Consider the following 14,221-nt stretch of genomic DNA (forward strand, 5'->3'; position numbering starts at 1 on the left):
ATGAGTTGTCTGCTTTTCCATTTGGTATCATTTTACCTTGTTTTCTTAGATTGAGTAGTTGCAGGGACAAATTCCTGTATGTCTTACCCCCTGGTTTTCCTCCTTGTTAGGTCATGCTACTATTAAACTCAGCTTGAGTTTGTAAGTACAAGAGTAGCTTTATTTCTTGCAATAGTGTCAGATACTACTCTGGTCAATATGGTGGACCTTATGGTACTTTCCGATATGTTTCCATTTCCCAAGATACGTTTCACAATTATAATAATGTTTTAATTTATCTCAATAGAAGGAGTTTGAAAGTGATGATGAAGGAAGCAGCAAGAGAAAGAACGCAAGAAGAGATGCTATGAGGACCAACATGATGTCCATGTACGAGAGTCTGGTGGAATGTAAGGTAGGACCAACATGATGTCCATGTACGAGAGTCTGGTGGAATGTAAGGTAGGACCAACATGATGTCCATGTACGAGAGTCTGGTAGAGTGTAAGGTAGGAGCAACATGATGTCCATGTACGAGAGTCTGGTGGAATGTAAGGTAGGACCAACATGATGTCCATGTACGAGAGTCTGGTGGAAGGTAAGGTAGTACCAACATGATGTCCATGTACGAGAGTCTTGTGGAATGTAAGGTAGGACCCACATGATGTCCATGTACGAGAGTCTGGTGGAAGGTAAGGTAGTACCAACATGATGTCCATGTACGAGAGTCTTGTGGAAGGTATGGTAGGACCAACATGATGTCCATGTACGAGAGTCTGGTGGAATGTAAGGTAGGACCAACATGATGTCCATGTACGAGAGTCTGGTGGAATGTAAGGTAGGACCAACATGATGTCCATGTACGAGAGTCTGGTGGAATGTAAGGTAGGACCAACATGATGTCCATGTACGAGAGTCTGGTGGAATGTAAGGTAGGACCCACATGATGTCCATGTACGAGAGTCTGGTGGAATGTAAGGTAGGACCAACATGATGTCCATGTACGAGAGTCTGGTGGAATGTAAGGTAGGACCAACATGATGTCCATGTACGAGAGTCTGGTGGAAGGTAAGGTAGGACCAACATGATGTCCATGTACGAGAGTCTGGTGGAATGTAAGGTAGGACCAACATGATGTCCATGTACGAGAGTCTGGTGGAGTGTAAGGTATGAAAAATATAACCAAGACGTCTCCCGCCTTCTTAAAAAAGACACAAACCCCAAATACGATCGATCATTGGTCTTTGTGATAGATATACTGTACTTGTGTTGTAACAACTTCCCCATTCTGGGAGATATCACATGTTTTATGGTTCCTTCACACACAAGGCTGAAGAATTGATCAAGTCCAAAAATGACTTCTGAGGATTTCTCATTTCTGTGATTTGAATTCATTACAGGACGACACCGGTAGGGCTCTGATCACCATGTTCATGGAGAAGCCTTCCAAGAAGGAGTACCCTGATTACTACCAGGTCATCACAGACCCAGTAGACATGAAGATGATTGAAGTCAACATACTCATGGACAAGGTACTCCCCCTCTTAGTTTTATAAAAAAAAAATTCTATAAAAAATGGAGCAAAGGAGGAGAAACTCTGCTGTTAATGTTTCTGTAAATAATCCTGATTCTTACTCACTCATAATTGCAGATCCATGATCTAATAGTTGGATGTGTGGGTTACTTTTCTCAACTGAAAAAAACAAGTAAAAGACCAAATTAGATCCTGATTTATTTGGGATCTTTTTCACCCACTTTTTCTTTCTGAACAAGAAAAGAAGCAGCTCTGCAGAAGAAAGCAGTGCTATTGCTTTTAATCTTAACTCTTCACCGTTATTTCTTAGATATGGTTATCTTTTATCAATATTGAACCTATTTGCTTGAAATGCAGACACTGAATGATTACTCTGCTTTGGTACTGAAGAAGGCTTTCCAGTTTTGGTCAAATGATTTATTAGCCTCTGTGTGATTTTCAAAGGAGCTTTACACTTGACTTTCATATGTTCCCAGATTCCCAATAATTATATGTGTGATACTCGTTTATTTTAATCCCACGTTCCTTGCGTTTGATCATCATCTGCAACAATACCCTCGTTCCTAAACATTACAGTTCACTGAATATCCTCTCTGCAATTTGTTTCAAATTATTTGTTCATTTTTGTGTGGATATTTTCTTTTGTTTTTCCCCCCTCTTCTTTGACACCAGTACCCTTCGGAGGAGGCCCTGCTGGTGGACTTTGACACCATGTTCTCCAACGCCCGTCACTACAACGAGGAAGGCTCCATGATCTTTGAGGACGCAAATCAGCTCGAGAAGGTCTTGAAGAAGAAGTGCAAGGAAATGAATATATCTGTCCCAGGTAGAATTTGAAGTGATAGATTTTCTTTTGCTAGTTATGAAGGTGTATAATGTCAAATAGTGCATATAGAGAAGATCTTGTGTGAGGTATTTATACAGTGTGTAAAGTAAGTTGAGCCAACTTACTTTTACACATTCTCTTACACAGGCTGTCTAGTGGATAAGCAGTTTGCTAACAGTTTTATTTTAATTTTAGTTTTTTACATAGTCTCAAAACATGAACGAGCTGAGGGTAAATTACATACATTCCCTGTGGTATCTTGTATAGATTGCTGAAATTTTGTTTAATTTTATTTCTTATACAGACTTCCAGATTGGGAAAGGTTTGAGAAAGTCACCTTCCAAGAAGACGACCAAAGCTCTAAGTCCTCTGGCCCAGAAGCTGCAAGAGCTGTACAGCACAATTAAGGATTACAAAGACACGACTGGGAGGGAACTTGCCACTCCTTTCATCCGGCTACCATCGAAAAATGTAAATCCTGTCAAGAGATTTTTGTAATAATGATAATATATAAAAAAAAATTGTTTTTTGTTTTTTTGTACTGCTTCTGCAAGACCAACTAATATTAGAAGAGTATTTATAACATTAACCTCAGGAAACAGGACTCATTTTGTACCAAGTGACTGACAAGTTCTGAAATAAGTGACGATAACCATTCTGGGGGTCCTGGTATCTACCAGAGGCAGTGGCGTTAAAGACCCTCAGGTTGGGACACATGGACAAGAGGTCACCACACACTCCCTCTTTGATGACTTCATCTTTCCTTAAGTATATTGTGAAATCAGAATACATTGTATTTCCCCATATTTTAGCGAGTTCCAGGCCTGTAGGTCTCCTGATCCCAACTCCCTTTCAAGTTTTAGCCTAACCAGAGGGATAGAAATCAGATTCTGCAGTACAATTTGTGACGGTGGAGCAGGCCTCATTACATTCCAGATTGATTCCCATAGAAACGTTGCTTTTGGAAAAGTGAAAAGGGTGTAGTAAAGTAACTTGTATGTTGGGCTTTGCTAAGTAATCATTTTTGTGGGCTCAGATGTTGCTATAATTTGTCAATGGCAGTAAAACATTCAGCTAGAAAATTTGACAGGGTTAAATCTTGTCATCAAGCATTTTCCAAAATTAACTTTTGTTGGATAAAAAGAAACTTGAGACTTTCTTTTTCATAGTCATATAAGTATCTCGACATTCTCAATGTCATCAAAGTTTGCAAGATATATATTACTTTGTTCGAAAAAAAAAAGAAAAAAATAGTAGGTTGCTTTTGAAAACACTGATAGATTTGTAGCAAGTGAGCTAAACCTATTTATGTTTACATATATTTCATTATATATTTGTTTTTTCATGTGTAACTTTTCCCTCACTCCTGCGTGTATGTGCAGGAGTACCCGGAATATTATCAGGTGATTAAACGGCCCATAGACATGCAGCGGATCCAACAGAGGATACTATCCAAACAGTACGAACAGCTCGACGACATGGTCAACGACTTCCTCCTCATGTTCGACAACGCCTGCAAGTTTAACGAACCAGATTCCCTTATTTATAAGGTAAAAAAAAGATGGCAAATGTGTTTAGTCTCATGTTATGTAATTCCCATGCATGTTAACAGCGTTGTTCCTTCCTCTCAACACTGTCATTAGATCAAATTTAGCTGTTTGGTTTCTATACGTTTTTGCCTTAATATTTTTGTGATATATTATTCATATTTTATTGAGATATTACTGATATTCAGAATTCATATTATGCTGTTTGGTGATCTCAGGAGCTGGTAAAGAGGTGGATAGATTACAAATGTCCCTGGCACAGCCGTAACATGAAAATATTTAACATGTAGGTAATGATATGCTACCATAGGAACAGATCGCCGTATGGTTTAAAGTGTTAGTAAAAACTGCAATGTGTTGTGGTTAACTGTGTATAAGAGATAAGTTTACAGATCAATGTTATATGCAGCCTGAACGGACATTTGTATGACAATGCTGAACAACACTCACTCTTTTGTTGAATGTCTTGAATATTGTTCATGTGAAAAAAGAGATCTTTTCTCTCTCTTCTGTGTTTTCAGGATGCTCTGACCTTGCAGCGAGTTCTTCTACAAACCAGGACAGAGCTCTCCGGGGATGAAACGTCCGGAGTACCGGACGTCCAGGGTATCATCCGTGAGATACTGACCAGTCTCTTGGTGTCAGTCGCCAACCACCAGGACGAAGAGGGACGTTGCTTCAGCGACTCACTGGCTGAAGTAACGGTCGAGAAATCAGAGAAGGACTCCGAACCGGAGACGCCTCAGAATGCGCAAAGGTTTGTCTGACTTTCATGGGCTAAAAATTGGTGTTTATACTTGCATATTTTACAGTGATATGGAAGTGAGAATTGAGAGGAGAATCAAGCTTTGCTTACTGTACTTTATAGAAAAGTTCAGATACGGGTAAGAACTTTGAGGAAGAGTGCTATTGTTGTCCTGCACATCCAAGACCCCACCAACTTTCTCTAGTTGTCCTTCTTCTGTTTCGCTGAGTGTTCTGTGACAGATTTCAACTGGTTCCCACCAGAGTCATTTTACGACTTTATGGACAGTCATTGTTTGATTGACTATCCTGCTTGCGGATGGGTTTCATAATTATAATTTTTTGGCACAATAATTACAGAGATTTTGATAATAAAATTGTTTTCCCTGGTTGTGCTATTCGCAGGAAACCGTTGGATTTGGACATGGTTCGTCACTACCTTGACAAAGGCTGCTACAAGAGGCTGGATATCTTTCAGGACCATATCTTTGAGGTGTTTGAGAGGGCCAGGGGTCTGACCAGAACAGATTCACAGGTAACTGCCGGATAGTTGTGTCCCTAGTAATGCTAACCTGCCTGGTAGGAAGGAGTTACAGTCCAAGCCATGTCAGTATGCATGTGTGCTAAGGCTTAGTGGTGATTTTTTTTTATGGTTTGAGTCAAGATTGTTTTAGTAGTGTAAATATATAGAACTATGTAATTGTTTACATGTACATTTTGCAACTTAAGATTCTATATTGCATTCCCCCTTTCATTGATAAATCAATATTCATTGGGCAGGAGGCTGGTTTGGTTTCCATACTTGTACATTCATTGATGTCTAATTTGTTTGTTGTTATAGTTTTGACTATTTGCCAGAAAAACTAGAGCAGCACCATACCATGCAGATATCTACATGCAGCTGTACAGCTTCCAAACACATTTTTTTTTTTTATGTCTTCATTATTGTTCTGTGTTTTTCTATACTTCTTTCTATGAGTAGCTTAAATAATTGTACAACTTCCAGTACACTCCCCATTTCATGACTCCTTAATGATGAGTTCACATTGACCCCCAATGCTGTGCTATTATCTTTATTTTTGACATCAGTTTTGACACATAGCTATATAAATTCTAGTTTTATAGACAGTTAAAAAAAAAAAAAAAAAAAAATCCTGTTGAGAAATTACTTTACTCAAGTTTCTTGTTTAAGTAATGCATTGATATGATTTTAAGCATGTTTCCATGGATTCTGGGCAAAATGTTTTCCATGTGTTCATAAATTCCAAAATAGGTCTTTGAAGACTCCCTGGAATTGCAGAAATTCTTCATCAATATCAGGGATGAAATCTGCAAGAATGGTGAAATCCTTTTATCTCCTGCGCTGAGCTACACGCACAGACACATGCAGAATGACATCGAGACACAGAAGGCAGAGAAACTTCCTCGTGAGGTAAGACAATTTCCGTGGTTTCACCCGAACGACAGAGTTCTTGGATGGCCTGGGCTTGTTAGAAAGAAGATCTGCTCACCGGAGTGTATTTCACTGTACCCAAGAATGATGGTCCTGCACAGTGAATAAGTACAAATAAATAAATCTAATGGACGTTATGATTGGCCTAGTTCAAGGGATTCTCAATTAATATGCTGCAACAGCCAATGAGAAACATTGGTGGAAGCAATGGTTAAATGAGAAGCAAAATCTCAATAGAGATTACATTGACCAATTAGCCGGGTAGGCCGGGAGGGTGCTCATTATTGGAGATATTAAGGACCTGTATACCCAAAGAGTGCAAGATTGTGGGCTGATTCCCCCCCCTACCCACCCCCCTGTAACCTTTAACTGTCAGGGTCTGGTGTGAAGGCACCCTTTTGACACCAAGGCTACATATATAAGCAAAAATGCCCAATATGTATATAAGAATCATCAGCACTCAGTCACATATTCTATGGAAACATTCTCGTGTTGTGATGTCATATCTGTGTTTCATTCTGAAGGTGTTATCTCCCCTCATGTTCCCCTCATGTTCTCCTTATGCTTCCAGAATGATACAAGAGAGTCTGGACATTAGTTGACAACTTTCTGGCAACTTTTTAAAGTCATCCTATTATTCAACATGCCAAAACATACAATTTTAATTTAATGTAATTTCCTTCCAAATGCTAAATAATCATTTTTTGTACCCTTCCTAACCTGCTTTAACATGTATTGCTCTATTTACTTAAAGATATTTCCCCTTGAAATTAAAATTAAAAAAATAATTCTAATGACACCTGTATCTGCTATGTTACTTTGTTGTTTTGAAAAAGATATGATCCCAAGAAATTTCTGCAAGCTAAATTCTCCCAACTGCCAGCACCCTTATTTCTTTTCTTTATTTTCACTGTAGGTTGATATTCTATTTTCTAAAAGATGATTTTATTGACATTTCCTTTTTTTTCAAGCAAGCTTATCATTTTTGTTGTTTTATTTTTATTTTTGTTTTTTTTTCTTTTGTAATTCTTTTGTTTTCCTTTTTTTGACATTTTTTGTTGATTTTCTGCCTCTCTTTTGCTATTCCCCCCCTGCATGCCTTTAACCAAAGCAGAGTTTTGTTCGTTCTTGACCCTTTGTTTCAGTTGAAGGAGGACGCAGAGAGGAAAGAGGACGACAGCAAAGGAAAATCCACCTACCAGTCTGGAGATGGGGAGGACAAACAGGAAGAAGATGTAAGTTATGGAGAAGGGTCAAAGGTCAAAGGTAGAATATTGTGGCTTTGATTCAGTTCGGTAGCAGGTTCAAAGGTCAAACAAACATTTGGGAGTGACATTCAGTTCTGGAGAAGGCCCTTGGCCCTAACCAATATTGGGGGTTGCATTCAGTTATATTGCAAGGTCAAAGGTGAAACTCTCCATTCGCATTTTCATTCAGTCATGATAGTGGATTTGAAGGTCAATGCACTTTTTTGTCTCAGTTATGGAGGAGGGTCAAAGGTCGCACCACTATTGGGGTTTAATTCACATATGGAGTGGGTCAAGCTCCACATGAAAACAGTGAGGCTGTGAGGTTGTTTCAATGAATATCTGCCAGTTTTATCCATGTCATTCACCATGGCAACAAGACTGATTCCCTGTTCCAGTGATAAGAGTAGCATGTGCAGTGAGTTATCAACAAAATCCAACTGAGGCAGATGTTATTGTAGTCTGCTGCATTATTTACTTTAAAAAATAAATAAATAAATAAAAATCAAATTTGGAGTTTTGTTTTATTGTTCTTCCTTCTATTGTCTTTTCATTTAAGATGAAATGTAAATAGTTAATGTGCTGTTCATAATTTATGGTAACTGAGAATAACCCTGTCGTGTCATTATCAAAATTGTAAACAGAAGTTCACCTTGATAGCATGATGTTTTGTTGTCATTTCTTATCCAAGGTTTCTGACGGTTTGGTAATCCAAGGGCAGACGTATCGTGTGGGAGATTTCGTCTATGTTGAGCCGAGGTGAGTGGTTTTGATTTGTGTCGTTCTTGTCGAAAGCCGCCACAGGAATCGATTAACAGAATGAACGTTCATTCCATGTGGCAGATGCTTGGAAGTGTCTGGATCGCTTCATCCCAAGCAAATAGTTTCCATGGAAACACAAAGCACCATCCACCCTAGCATCTCTGTCATAACATTTCTTCTCCCAGCATGTAGAAAATAATAATCTATAAACAAAGGTTATTTTGGAGATACTTTGTGGGTGGATGGATGTTTCTTGCTTTTAAGTGTTTTGCACTTCGCAAGATTTAATTGTGGGGGAGGGGGTGATTGTATTCCATATATCCCATGAACTTCGCTTTGAACTTGAAGAAAAATAAGCAGAAAGGTGAGAAAATAAATGGCATCTGTTCTGTGACAATGTGACAAGCTGTAACGATGAATGTACAATAGTAGATGTAGTTGTGGGATGGGGGGAGGGGGGAGATTGTATTCCATATATCCCAATGAACTTCACTTTGAACTTTAAGAAAAATAAGCAAAAAGACAAAAAACTAAATGGCATTTGTTCTGTGACAATGTGACAAGCTGTAACGACGAATGTACAATAGTACCTTGACCTTTCAGCGAAACTCATTAAACGTATTCATTGTCAATTTAAATAATCATGGAAGGTCTCAAACATTTTTTCGTTGGTTTTTCCTGGTTTCGTAGCGAGAAACAACTCAAGCCCCACATCGTCTGTATCGAGAAACTGTGGAGGGACCCGGATGGGGAAGGCTGGTTACACGGTAACTGGTTTCTGAGACCAAATGAGACCTTCCATCTGGCCACTCGAAAATTTCTGGAGAAGGTACGTCTGACACTCTTTATCGTGCATACCGGTTTAGTTATTCAGGAACTCAAGATCGCAATGTCTGAAAATGTTGACACGCATACTGGATGCAATTGAAGCACGTCAAAGAGCTGCCCGATAAAAGTATTTTTTTTTCCTGTTTTGGTTATATTCGAGTCTTTATCTCAAGTTTATTGATTATTTCATCATTTGAAAGGTTTAAAGAAAAATTATGATGCCTACATGTATCTGCTTTTCTGAAGAATCAATCATTGACCATCTAAATATCTGTAATTTCCTTACCCTAAACAGGAGGTATTTAAAAGTGATTATTTCAACAAGGTCAAGATCTCCCAGCACGTGATTGGCTACTGTTTCGTGATGTTCGTCAAGGACTACTTCAAGATGAAACCGGAGGGCTTCACCAACGACGACGTCTACGTCTGCGAATCTCGTTACTCTGCCAAAGCCAAAGCTTTCAAGAAGATCAAGGTGAGCGAGAGATCTGAATTATCATCTTTCCGTAATAAATGCAAAGTATTTTATATTTTGATAACAAAAATGAAGTTTGGTATTCTTCATGATACCTACATTTTTTTTAATAAGAATTGTTTATGTATTAATATTTTACAAAGTATTCTTATTCTTGTATCAGAGAATTTAACTTTTCTAATTTTTACTGAATTTGATAATTTTATTTCGTTGCTTGTAATTTATATGTTTTATGCACGTTGAGATGTTTTTACATGTAATGCGCCTTTTAAGAATATATTTACGTTACAGAATATATTTACATTACAGAATATATTTACATAAAGCAATGGCAAAAATTTACCTTTATACTGGTGTGCACCAACAGTCTACCTTAGTTCAACCTGCCATAACCATAATGAAAATGTAATAATACTGTTGTGATGACTTTGACAAAAGAATGTGTGTTGTTTTCCTAGTATTACTGCGTTAACCAATGCTACGGTTCCAAATGTTAACACTTTTCTATATCTATCTTTTAATATGTCTTCGTCATCTTCTATTTCCTAAAGCTTTGGTCCGTGCCTCAGAGCAACCAGAAGATCATCAATCGAGATGAGCCCCTCTCTAAAGTGCGGGTGGCATCGGTGTTTGCCGGAGCCCAAAGGCCCAATGAATTGCTGGACCAAACAGGGGAACACTTTCATCCCTTTGATAAGGACAAAGAGGTTAGTGTCGAACAATGTTGACACTTCCTTTTCCTGATATTCGTGGGAGTGCCAGTATTCCTCTAACATTTGTACATATTAAATATTAATGGGAATATGTGATTAAACAAAAAATGAACATCACAATGTTACTGAAACTTGATGAAAGCCTGCCTTGCCTTCCTTATTTCCAAAATTTGGGTTTTTCCAGAAATAATGGATCCAATGTGAAATGGATGATCTTTGCAGCACAAAAAAAGAACTAGGTTTCCACACCAATTTATCTGAGAATTTTAGCTTTTTAAAAGTTTTGTTAAAATTATTAAATCTAGAAAAGTTTGAAGCTCCTCTTGCTGCAAGACAAACTCTTCTCATATCAGTAAATAATCAACGTTTAAAGACTTTTCCATTCATAAAGATAACAAATGCTTGCACTCTCTCGTACAGGACGTTGAAATTGAAATCCCTGAAGAAGAAAAAAATTCCAACATTTATTACGAACAAATCAACTACCAGGGCAGGTGTTACAAGCTCGGGGACTCCCTCTATGTAGGTCTGTTGGACAGGAAGAGACCAATCATCACTAGGATGGACAAAATCTGGAAGGATACAGTGTAAGTATCACAATAAAGATTAATTTATGAATGGAACACTTGACTCTTTGGTCGTTGGTTTTGCTACATGTCAAGTTCAATTTTGTTTTTCTTTTTTTGCTCTTTCTTCATGTCATAAAGTGCTTTTAGTTTCAGTTTTTGTCAGGGCTTGAAAATTAAATCTCAAGAATGGCATAGCTGAAAAATGCTATTGAGCAAGGTTGCCATTTTGGACAGCAAGTCTGTGCTGGGTCGAACTCGAAGGGGCAACAAATTGGACGAGAGTTGTTCAAGAGCCTTCGCTGATCAAGGAGAGAAAATGTTATGGGTGTATCGCTGTAAATTTGTGTTTCATATCTGATGGGAGTTGAAAATCTGACAAAAGTACTGACTAAATTCATAACCACATAAAGAAACCCTTGAGTAGAACTGATATTTCAGTGGCTTTTAACTTAAGCACTAGACTGATAGTGCTGGGAATAGTATGTTTTACATAGTTTAGTTAACATTTGGAAGCAAAACTACTGTGTTCTCTCCATGTTACAAATGATAGTAAACTCTCATCACATAGTTTCTCCTCCAGATTGGGATTGCCAATTTTCATGTAGGGTCATGCATGTTCTCTCAGTGACGTGCTGTATCGAATAGGGGTCACCCTGTCTCACATCGTAAAACCAAACAGTCCGAGGAAGCCACAGCTCATAAATAATCTGATAACTGCCAATAATGTATTTGATACCGGCACAACAATATGCAGAGTTCTCTTCTCTTCAAGCCTTTGTTTCTTTACCCCTCCCCCAGGTTAGCAGGCAGGACTCTAGGTGGGGGGGGGAGGACCTCAGGGGGGTATATAGCTATAGATAAACAATCAATTGGACCCCATGCCTAATGCGTAAAGCATTCATCCACAAGCTGGTAGAGGTGGTGCAAAAGTCTTCCCAATTGCTAAGGAGTGAGAGGATTTGAAAAGGTTGAGGAACACTCTCTTAGAGAAGGGACATTTTGGTGTCTGTGTTTATCATCATGCAATCGCTACCATGTACGTCCATGTACTAGAAAAGACTTCAGCAGATGTGCATATACTTTGATAAAGTGTGTGCCTGTCACCGAACTCTTCAAATAATAACTACGGATCCATCCTTTTTTCCCCTCTTCATTGCAGTAATAACGAATATTTCTTCTCCGGACCGACGTTCCTTCGCCCGTCGGAGGTCGAGCACGCACCGACACGTATGTTTTATAAGAACGAGGTGTTTCTGAGCAGTAGTGACGAAGAGGTCTTTGCGTTCAAAGTCATCCTGAAGAAATGCGCTGTTGTGCCATTCAAAGATTACCTCACCAGTGAGTAAACGAAACAGACAGATTGGGGGCTTCGTTACCTTAATGGAACCATCTTCTGTCCTTTTGCAAGATACCTCTTGAATGTTTTCCATGATATCTTACTGATATCATTTCAAATAAACGAAATTAAAGCCCCGGGCGTAAAGTAGCGACCGCTCATCTTTTGGGGACAGGTGTCTCTGTCGTGAAAATCTTGTCTAACATTTGGTTTTCTCTCTTGTGATTTGTTCTTGTTTGTTTGCCTCGCTTAATGCAAATTTTTGGTTGTTCTCCTTTTTTCGATCTCGGATTCCCATTCTGTAAGAAACCTGAAAAAAAGTGAAGCCATCGGGGAGACATTTTCGTGAAGAGATTTGCCGACTAAAAACCACTCAGAAATGTAACGCAAAGATTTGTAATAAATGATAACCGTGTAATATGCCATCCACGTTAATAGTGAAGATTTGATTTTACAGATATTGGTTTCATTTTCATAGCGTACAGTGGAAGAAAATCAGTTTCATAGGACTATCCTGCCCCCTCCCCTTCCTAAACATTGGGACTAGAACACTTCAAGTTATATAACTGACTGGGAAGTTTTAGACCATGGAAAAGAGCAACAATATTTCTTTACTTTTTTTCCCTCCAAATTTGAAGATAGTTAGTTCTATGGATGTAGAAGCTGATATTTGAGACTTTTAGGGAATGTATTACTAATTGTTTAACAAATATTAGTCAGTTAAAAATATGCTAGCCTACTTTGCATATTTTTTTCTGTCAAGTCCCGGGAAGGCTCGTTGCCAGCTTAGTAAGCATTTGGAGGACAAGAAAGAATATTTTGTAATGTTCATAAAGTACATTTGCACTTTTTACTTTTACCTTTCGACACTATTAACTTTTGAGTGAATTTGTTGGACTTTAAAAACGGTTGTGTCACATTTTAGTAAAAAAGAAAAGCTCTAGCAGTTACGTTTTTACCTTGCTGACGGTGATAACTTCTGGATGGCAGGGTCTAGTCAAATGCTCACCAAGAGTTTAATTTTGTTTGTCCTCCCAGGCCGTCTGACCGAGTTCAAGGAGAGCGACGTCTTCGTCTGTGAATCTCAGTACAAGGAACAGGAGCAACTGATGCGTAAAATCAAAGCCTTGAAGAAGTATTCCGTGTCCAATAAGGTGATCGACGACGAAATCTACTTCTTCAAGAAACCGATCACACCGCTGAAGGAACCGTCTCCGCTCCTCCAACCGGAAGTTGAAGACGAGGAGGAAGCGGCTGCGGAAGCAAACGAGGCCGAAGACGAGCAGACCGAGACCAGCTCTGTGGCTTCCACTCCCAAGGCACCCAAGGTAAGAACAGGGTTGGACGGTGGGGGGGAGTAGGGGGGAGTGGGGGTACAGAGGCACTCAAGGTAGAACAGGGTTGGACAGTTGGGGGAGTGGGGGGTACAGGACAGAGGAGGGTAGACGTAAGGAGGAACTAACGGTTTATTTGGAGGGTTCAAGGGTAATTAGGAAGACCGGTTCACAGTGGTTTACATTTGTGAAATATACCAGGATGGTCTCCCAGTAGCGGTTTGGAATACAGATCTAACTCTGGAGGTTCATTGGGAGCCTGACGATGCCCATGGTAGCGCCCCCAGGCTGGTGGTTTTTTCGTAGAAAATAAAATCAGGATGAAAAAAGTTAAAGAAGAAACATACTTTTTCAGTGATTATCAATGCTAAATCTTACCAATCTTTTTTTTCCCTTACTACTTCAGCAAAAACATTACCAAGCTTCTAACTCGGTAAAATTGTTGTTGAAAGGAAAGAAAACAGAAGAATCCTCCTCTCCGCCCCCCCAATTCCCCCCCCCATCACCCCAACCCTGTAAAAATACAGCTCTGTACACTCCAAATAGAGAGAAGATTCAACTATTTTCTGTAAATTTGTGTATGTTGAATTTTGTCTCTCTACTCAGCTCATAAATTTAGAGAAGTCTTTTCTGAAAATATTTGAAGTTCAGCGAAATTATTTAATTATATCATTCTTTGAATAATTAATGATCAGTCCTGATATCGTTTGGTTTGGAGCTAGAGCCGAGGTGATCTATGTAAATCACTTTGTAGATTCAGACACCACTATCATGGGATGTTCTTTACAAGTCATCATCCCAGGAAAAATTAAAAGTATAACCTAAAAAATATTATTTTTAATAAATAAATTACTCAAAACCCCCCCCCCCCCAA

The 14,221-nt window shown here is 38.8% G+C and overlaps 1 protein-coding gene across 4 annotated transcripts in view; it reads left to right on the forward strand.

The window, feature by feature from the left end:
* LOC139960859 (protein polybromo-1-like) overlaps window positions 1–14,221 on the forward strand; it is a 42,307-nt gene that overhangs the window by 15,738 nt on the left and 12,348 nt on the right. For all 4 annotated transcript variants that reach the window (XM_071959494.1, XM_071959493.1, XM_071959492.1 and 1 more), the window contains 16 exons: window positions 287–394; window positions 1,380–1,511; window positions 2,186–2,339; window positions 2,644–2,810; window positions 3,722–3,889; window positions 4,408–4,643; window positions 5,036–5,165; window positions 5,904–6,062; window positions 7,229–7,318; window positions 8,022–8,089; window positions 8,783–8,921; window positions 9,216–9,395; window positions 9,947–10,102; window positions 10,529–10,695; window positions 11,837–12,015; window positions 13,052–13,341. In XM_071959494.1, the coding sequence (XP_071815595.1) occupies window positions 287–394; window positions 1,380–1,511; window positions 2,186–2,339; window positions 2,644–2,810; window positions 3,722–3,889; window positions 4,408–4,643; window positions 5,036–5,165; window positions 5,904–6,062; window positions 7,229–7,318; window positions 8,022–8,089; window positions 8,783–8,921; window positions 9,216–9,395; window positions 9,947–10,102; window positions 10,529–10,695; window positions 11,837–12,015; window positions 13,052–13,341 (2,523 nt within the window). The remainder of the gene's footprint in view (window positions 1–286; window positions 395–1,379; window positions 1,512–2,185; window positions 2,340–2,643; window positions 2,811–3,721; window positions 3,890–4,407; window positions 4,644–5,035; window positions 5,166–5,903; window positions 6,063–7,228; window positions 7,319–8,021; window positions 8,090–8,782; window positions 8,922–9,215; window positions 9,396–9,946; window positions 10,103–10,528; window positions 10,696–11,836; window positions 12,016–13,051; window positions 13,342–14,221) is intronic.

The sequence above is a fragment of the Apostichopus japonicus genome, chromosome 20, assembly GCF_037975245.1.
Source record: "Apostichopus japonicus isolate 1M-3 chromosome 20, ASM3797524v1, whole genome shotgun sequence".
NCBI lineage: Eukaryota > Metazoa > Echinodermata > Holothuroidea > Aspidochirotida > Stichopodidae > Apostichopus > Apostichopus japonicus.